This window comes from Anabrus simplex, chromosome 1 (genome assembly GCF_040414725.1).
Source record: "Anabrus simplex isolate iqAnaSimp1 chromosome 1, ASM4041472v1, whole genome shotgun sequence".
In the NCBI taxonomy this organism is placed as follows: domain Eukaryota; kingdom Metazoa; phylum Arthropoda; class Insecta; order Orthoptera; family Tettigoniidae; genus Anabrus; species Anabrus simplex.
Window position 1 is genome coordinate 1,331,562,582 of NC_090265.1, and position 8,897 is coordinate 1,331,571,478.

At 40.3% G+C, this 8,897-nt stretch overlaps 1 protein-coding gene across 1 annotated transcript in view; it reads right to left on the reverse strand.

The window, feature by feature from the left end:
* unc80 (unc80, NALCN channel complex subunit) overlaps positions 1 to 8,516 on the reverse strand; it is a 1,117,323-nt gene extending 1,108,807 nt beyond the window's left edge. Inside the window, exon 1 of the mRNA XM_067137759.2 lies at positions 8,398 to 8,516. Within this exon, the coding sequence (XP_066993860.2) occupies positions 8,398 to 8,399 (2 nt within the window). The 5' untranslated portion in view covers positions 8,400 to 8,516. The remainder of the gene's footprint in view (positions 1 to 8,397) is intronic.
* Between the last annotated feature and the right edge of the window lie 381 nt (positions 8,517 to 8,897).

The following is an 8,897-nucleotide window of genomic DNA, read 5'->3' on the forward strand; positions in this document are numbered from 1 at the left end:
ATTTGAGAGTAATAGAAAATGTCACTGAAACTATCTTAAATAATTTGAATGAAATCTGGGTAAAGAGTTATTAAATCTGCTGACACGGGTCAGACACATATGAGCAATAAAGGCCAACCGACAACGTTAGAATTAAATTTCAAAACCTTCTGCATGGAAGGCAACCGTCTATCCAAGCTCGCTACACAGCTGGTCATTCTTACAGTCCGACGCACATGTTTATGTCATTTCATAAATCCAGGGGGCTTAAATGTGGCACTGATTAGCAAGACAGATGGTACCGAGATGAAATTCTTCTACCTGGCCACGTGCTGCCGCTCCGTCATTTAATTTGTCGAGGTGTGGCAGCCACAAAGCACCGTTCTGTCAGATTGTATCACCGATAACAGACACGGCGCTGTTAGTCTTCATTCCCTGTGACAAACGAAGCCAAATCCCACACAAGTTCCTGGCGATGTTTTACTTTCTTTTTATATCCTTGAACAATATTGCATGACTTTCAATGGAATTGACTTTCGTGTATTCAGGGTAAAGAGAGTTGAAAGCGGATGGTAGAACATCTGCTCATCTACGAACTTACGTACAATGTAGGCTAAAGGTAGTTTCGAGTTTCAAATAGAGGAAAGGGGTTTTATTTATTATTGGTACGTTAAAAACATAAAACGAATATTACGCAAATGGAGCTAGAGATTAAGATCCCTGACAGCCGTTCATTTAGTTTTTTTTTTTACAATTGGCTTTACGTCGCACCGACACAGATAGGTCTTACGGCGACGGTGGGAGAGGAAAGAGCTACGAGTGGGTAGGAAGCAGCCGTGGTCTTAAGTAAGGTACAGCCCCAGCATTTGCCTGGTGTAAAAATGGGAAACCACGGAAAACCATCTTCAGGGCTGCCGACAGTGGAGTTCGAACCTGCTATCTCCTGAATACAATTAAGCGACTGCAGCTATCGAGCTCGGTCGTTTATGGAGAATGGAGATCGGCAATAAGGTCACTTGTCATCACAGGGTGCCCGGTACTGACCATTACTCTGATTAAAACAGTTTCTTCCGCATGGCTATGCTCACGATACATTATATATGTCAATAAATATAAAATACGTTTAATAACATGTAAATTTAGACTAAAATGTACTAATTACATAAGCGGGAGCGATCATTCACGTAAAGTAAAATGTACAACGCAGAAATCAGACTAGGGTAAATATGAATTTGAAAATAGGGGAAGTGATTATTGGAAGGCAATACCTACAACAGTCTTAACGCCTTTCCACAAAAATGTTAGATGCTTCAAGAAAAGACTGCAATATCCTACAAATGTTGTGTAAATTTCGATATGATAATGTTGCATTTACAATGTTATGTCGTAGTACCGCCAAAATCTACTAGTATTAAGGTACTGGAAATATTTCATTTATATTTAAATTTGTATGTTATTGCTTTGTGATTATTGCGGTTCGCTACTACTAACGGAATATTTTAAGGCATATTTTGTAAATTTCTGAGTGACTGAATTGTAATTATTACGCTACATGAAAGGGAGTATTGTAAGTTATTTTCTATAAATTTCTTACGAATTTCTAACCTATTGTTTTTAATTATTGTATGTGACTACTACAAAGTAATTTTCAATAATCATGTATTTTTATTCTTGTTTCAATACATTTATTTTTAATTCTTCTTTCGTTACTATGAACTCGCTTTTTTGATGTAAATGCTTGTAATAATTCGTCTTCATGTACGCCTAACAGTTTGTTGTACTTTTTTGTTGTGAAGTAATTTATGTTTTAATGTAATTTCATTGCTATATTGTCCGACTCGTTGGCTGAACGGTCAGCGTACTGGCCTTCGGTTCAGAGGGTTCCGGGTTCGATTCCCGGCCGGGTCGGGGATTTTAACTTTAATTGGTTAATTCCAATGGCACGGAGGCTGGGTGTATGTGTTGTCTTCATCATCATTTCATCCTCATCGCGACGCGCAGGTCGCCTACGGGACGAACCCGTCCTGGGATATCCCGGCACTAAAAGCCATACGACATTTCATTATTGCTATACTACTCTAAGCAGACATTGTAATCAACAAATTCCCCAATTGCAATGTATTTGTGAATAATAATAATAATAATAATAATAATAATAAAAGCAGCAAGCTTGCTTTTTTAACCTTTCTTATAATATAATATGAAGAACTTTCTTGTCGTCTTCGGAGGAAGATGTAGAGGTCTATTAATAACATTTGCGTAATATCCGTTTTGTTATTTTTAACGTACCAATAATAAATAAAACTCCTGTTCTCTCTTTGAAACTCAAAACTACCTTTACATGATACATAGGTACATAAGAAGAGCATATTTTCTACCATCCGTATAAGTGACATGAAGTTATGCAGTATAGCTAATGGAATACTCTTCTTTATTATTTTTTGCTATTTGTTTTACATCGCACCTACTCAGAGAGGTCTTATGGCGACGGTGGGATAGGACAAGCCTAGGACTGGGAAAGAAGCGATCGTGTCTTCAATTGAAGTACTGCTCCGGTATCTGCCTGATGTGAAAATGTGAAACCATAGAAATCCATCTTCAGAGCTACCTGCCATAGAATCTGAACCCACTGTCTCCCGAATACAAGCTAACTGCTACACGCCTCGCACCATGAAGGCATCTCGGTCGGTGTGACTGGATAGCTTTCAAGTTAGTTAAGAAGGAAGCTGCTTTTTCAGAGTCGACACAGTTAATAGAACTTACAAACTTTTCGGTCAGTCGGTGATGATAATGTTGATAATGATGATGATGATGATGATTTAAAACATGTTTCATGCCTCACTAACTACTTTTACTGTTTTTGTAGACGCCGAGGTGGCGTAATGTTGCCCCGCATGTCTTCTTTTGATTATGATGATTGTTGTTTAAATGGGCCTAACATCTAGGTCATCGGCCCCTAATGGTACGAAATGAGACGAAATTTAATGACAATTTAAAAGTCCAAAATTCATCCACTGACCAGAATTCAAAACGTGACGATGAAGAATGAATGAATGAATATGAATTTAAAATAGTCAGCGGATCCAACTCGCAATACTGAAAGTAAAAAAAATAATTCCAAAATCAATCCACTGACTGGAATTCAAAAAGACGGTGATGAACAATGATTATGAACTTAAAACAATCAGTGGATTCAACCCGCAATGCCCCACCTTCCTAGAAACTGTCTTAAAACAATAGTGTATAGTGACCAAGGGGCTGCTTCCAAAGCACAATCCTGAATCGATGATGCTTATTGTCTGAAGGGGTTCAAAATCCACGTCAACGGCCCCTCATAACGGTACCTATCGCTGTGGTATTTCTCATGTCGCGGTACTAATCAAAAGTAGCGTAGACTCGCGCTTTTCAATACACTATGGTACTACTCAGAAGTAATGTACGTTGCACAGGTAACGCAGACCTATGGTGTTTCTCACATAATGGCGCCACTCATAGGCAACGCAAGCCCATGGTGTTCCTCACATAGGTGTACTAACCACAGAGACTCGTTCCATCTCGTTGTGTTCCTCACATAGTGGATACTAATCACAGGCAACGCAGACCCACTGGGTCACTCATATAGTGGTACTAATCACAGGCAACGTACGCCCATGTTGTTCCGCAAATAGCGGTACAAATCGCAGGTACTGTAAACCCACAGTCAACGACTCTATGCTGCTACTAATCACAAACCTGCTGTGTACCTAAGATAGTGGTACTACTCGCAACTAAGGGAGATTCATGGTGTTCCCTGTGTGATGGTACTAATTGCAAGTAGTCTCATGGTTCTAATTCGATCATTCCTTGGTCGCCCCTTTTAGTTGCCTCTTACGACAGGCAGGGGATACCGTGCGTGTATTCTTCGTCTGTGCCCCCACCAAAAAGGGGCATGTCTTCTTTTACGCGTTAGTAAATCTACCGAAGCGAAGCTGAGGTATTTGAGCACTTGCAAATACCATCGGACTGAGTTGGAATCGAATCTGCCAGGTTGGGCACAGAGGCCAGATTTAACCATGTGCTACTCAGCCCGGCCCATGATGATGTAATGAATGAAAGATCGTCTCACATATTCTTGTTCAATCATAGAAGTCTAAAGTGTTTGTCGCTTACCGATTCGTGTAAGCAGACGAGGTAAAATTGACTTGCGGGTTGCAAGTGTAACAAAATATACTTTATAATTTGCTTTATGTCGCACCGACACAGATAGGTCTTATGGCGACGATGGGATAGGTAACGGCTAGGAATGGGAAGGAAGCGGCCTTGGCCATAATTAAGGCACAAGCACATAATTTGCCTGGCGTGAAAGTGGGAAATTACAAAAAACCATCTTCAGGGCTGCCGAAAGTGAGGTTCGAACCCACTATCTCCCGAATGCAAGTTGACAGGACGTGACCCAAACCGCACAGTCACTCGCTCGGTATAAGAAATATTCTGGTCCAATCATAGAAGTCTGAAAGTGTTTGGTGTTTGGCTATTCGTGCGAGCGGATGAGACATTGTCTTGTGGGTTGCATACTCCAAGTGCAACAAGAGCCAGCAGAATTTCTTATTGTAACGCATTGTAATGCCAGACCGTCATCGTTGTAGAATAAAATACCACCGAGAGAACTGAGCTTTCCGACACAATCTCAGAAGTGTGACGGGCAATACTGACCACAGCTCCCTTAGCTAAATGGATGTCTTACGAGTATTTTACACATTAACTGATTTAGAATACAAGTTTGAGTCCAGCTCATGTTAGGACTTAGACAACTTTCAGCTTGAAATTTTCAACTATTATGTAACGCTAATTGGTGAGAATAAACATGAGGTGGGGGTAATGGTTAACGGAGTCGCTTTGCTCCTACAAATTACATCCAATATTAAGCTTTTAATACAAGGCTCCGTGGCTCAGGTGGCAGAGCGCCAGCCTCTCACTGCTGGGTTCCGTGGTTCAAATTCCGGTCACTCCATGTGAGATTTGTGCTGGACAAAGCGGGTACTCCAGTTTTCCCTGTCATCTTTCATTCCAGCAACACTCTCATTTCATTTCATCTGTCGTTCATTAATCATTGCCTCAGAGGAGTGAGACAGGCTTCGGCAGCCGGCACAATTCCTATCCTCGCCGCTAGATGGGGGCTTCAGTCATTCCATTCCTGACTCGGTCGATGACTGGAAACGGGCTGTGGATTTTAATAGTCATTAAACTTTTAATGTAGCCCACCTTGAACATTTTTAACAAAAGAACAGAATTACGTATTAGACTATGTAAAGTCGCTGGTGTATCAGTTTAAAACATGGTGGTCTAGGGTTTGTTTCCAGAGACAATCGAACACTTGCAATTCAAATAAGCTAATGATAGATTGTCTCAAATATTCTTGTTGAATATTAAAAAATTCTAAAGTGTTCGCTGCTTGGCGATTCGTGTGAGCAGACGGGCGAAACTGTCCTGCAGGTTGCATACTACACATGTAACAGGCGCCAGCAGAATTTTGCCCACCGCTGCGTTCATGCTTTCCACAATTGTTGTTTTGTGACGAATATTTTAATGTTGTACGCACAGTTATGTTTACACTAAAACACGTTTTGTCATCTTATTTCTGTGAGTTAATCACATGTTGAAAACTCAACAATGTCAAGAGTCCTTTTAAGGATCCCTGATATACCTTTCCAAATTCTCTTTTAGTATTATGAGTAAACTCTTCTTGATCTTCAGGTGACAGTATCCAGTTTGTTACTGAAATCCTGACGACATTATACCTAACTTCACAACCAGAGATTTAAATGATATTGACTAAAGGAAATAATTGAAGAACGGAGAGCTCTCAGGCAATGGGAGTAGGTTTATTGAGCAATAGTCTAGATGAGGAAATGTAAATGTTTTGTTCATAATTCAGGATTGGTGGGTACGCAACAATTTGCTTTATGTTGCACCGACACGGATAGGTCTTCTGGCAACGATGTGGTAGAAAAAAGGCTAGAAGTAGGAACGGAGCGATCGTGGCCTTAATTAAGGTGTAAACATGGGGGAAAAGAACGGGTAAACATCTGCTGACAGCAGAGTCCGAACCCACTATATCTCGAATGCAAACTGACAGCTGCGTGACTCAAGCCGCTTAGTCGCTCGCTCGGTTGGTGGGTACGGTTCCTAAGGAGAGTTCCGAGAAAACTTATGATTTTATAGAAAAAATGAAAGAGTCCTTTGTATAGAAAAAATATTTTCTGAGTTCTGCGTGGATCGATGTGTTTGATAGTTTTCGTGGTGTATCTTCCTGGAATTTTTAAATATTGTCATTTAAGTCCTGAAAGCACTAAACGAAATAAGTTCTTCACTAAGTCAACACGCGTACTTTGAAGACATGCTGTAGAATTGATTTTAAACGAATAATAATAATAATAATAATAATGTAAAACACGATAACGCACCTCTTGACTTGTAAATAACACGTAAATTACGAATATGATCAATTCGACGGTTAGTGGTAGAAGGAATGGGGGAGAATAATAATAAGATGAAGATGAAGTATAGAAAGGTCTGAACTATAAAAATAATACACTGAGTCTATTAAATAGTATAAAAGTGTCTCGTGTTCCTCCGTACAGATTTACTTTTTATGACGAAATGCAAACATTTCTGTGAGGAGAGTATCCACTGTACTTTGTATTGTACAGAAAGGTCTGGGACCATTGTCCAGTCCTTTTACGAATGAAAGTCTGGTTCGAGGCTTTAGATTGATGTTAACTGAACCTCGTGAGGATGACTGAGAAGCCGTTTGACTCAAAGAGATAATGATTCCGTTGATAAACTGATATTGTGATCGCACGACTTAAGTAAGGCGCTGTCAATCAGTGGGCTTGTAGTTCAAAGATATTTCATAGAAGTGCATTGCATAGTTTATGTACACGATTTCATTGCCTACTCAAGGAAACTGGACTGTTTGAACTAACTCCTATATACTAGAGAGGTCCCTTCTATTTGGGGCTTGGCAACACTGAGATCTGGAGTCGCCTTAAACACACTTGCACGTCGATACAGACGTTAGTTAAGACGTGAACACTCCTCAAATGGAGTTACAGCGTTCAAAATAACAAGGAAATAACAGTTTTGATATCCATCCCTCGGGCTCCTTGGTTGAATAGTCAGTGTAGCACTTTGATTATAAGGGTCTTAGGTTCGATTAACGGCCGGGATGGAATGCTTTGCCTAATCTGGTTAACTCCTATGACTCAGATCCTAGGTGTTCGTGTTATTCTCTACACAGAACACGGAACACATAACACAGTAAACCAGCACAGAATTACACAATAGGTAAATATAGATCTCCACGCTTGGAAGGGAAGCCGGTCGTAAAACTGGACTTAAATCTACATGTGGTATCGACCCCAAATATTTCAATTGCACTTATGGCCAGGAAAGACAAGTTTCAGATTTTCATCCCACAGAGTAATTTACATTTTCCTCATATGGGTATATCATTTCTTAAGGCACATGTTCCAGTCACATGAGTTTTATACACACCTTGGCTATAAATTACTACATTGCTACTTGTTATTATTGAAACCTCCACGTTAAACTTCAGTCACCGTAGTTAGCTGCGCTTGCCACTAATTTATGGAGAAAACTTCATTCTTTACCTAATGGAACTGTCTCAAGTGCGTTAATTTGTTTGTAATTCAGTGCCTGTGCGAATTACTTTCTTTAGCTGCAAGTTATTGAACGTTTATCTGACAGACGCATCCTTTCAAAGAGCTGAATTATTTTCGTAACTTTTTCTACCGTATGACACCTGTATCCGACAAACTATGAAATCGAACGTTTAAGTTTTCACACATTCTACAAACGATTAACAGAAGGAAAATCGTGGTAAGAACACTCTCAGAGCCTGAACCAACCAACGTTATATTATTGGCCTAACATATTTTTCCCTTTAAATTTTCTAAAATTTAAAGGTTTTTATAGCCTATATCTTACTCAAACTTGAAACGGCATGTAATTATAGTTTTGAGGACGTTATATATTGACAGAAGAAGTTGACTGTGTGGTACGGGCCACAAAGCTTTAAGCTTGTATCCGGAAGATGTAGGTTCAAAACTCACCATCGGCTGACCTGAATTTCCGAGTATTTCCATTTGCACTCTAGGCAAATGTTGGCGCTATTTCCTTCCATTTCTAGCCATTTCCTATCCCATAGTCACCAAAACAAATGTCTGAGTAAGCGCATTGAACTAGTGGCATCAAAATGATGCTGAAAAAATTAGTCTAGTTCAAGGAGTTTCAAGGATAACGATATAAAATTCAGCAATGTTGACATTGGCGAAACTCTCCTTAATACTGTATTGTTTCATATGAAGATTGTCACCGTGAGGAACCATGACAATGATATTAGGTATTGTTACTTACATGGTGTGGTGGTCGTTGTTCTGGTCATTGTGGATAGGGGCTGGTTCCTTGTTCACAGACTGCTCATACACGTAGCCCCGCGGCCCGGTCTTGGAGCTGGTGGTGTGTGGCCATTGATCTCTCGGCGAGCACTGGATGTTGGTCTGGACCACTGGCCGGGCCCGCTCACTGCCGCGCCGGCGTCGTCTGTACACTCACACGCTGACAGGCTTACCTGCATCTTAATACACGGTTAATCGAGATATCAATGGCTACACGGGGAGATTTTTATCAACGCGATCCCAGTTAAGTCCATTCTTCACTAGTTTGGGGGAGCGATTTGCTTATCCATGTTACACAGTCATTGATTTCTCATTGTCAAAGCGTGCGTGTAAGAAAATGTCACTGTTCTTACTGTATGTACCACTAGATTTCAAACTTTAAGCAATGTGTGTGTTAACCATTGAAAGGTTTCCAGAGACTCACAACTGGCATAACATACGTAGTGTTCAGAGTGTAAT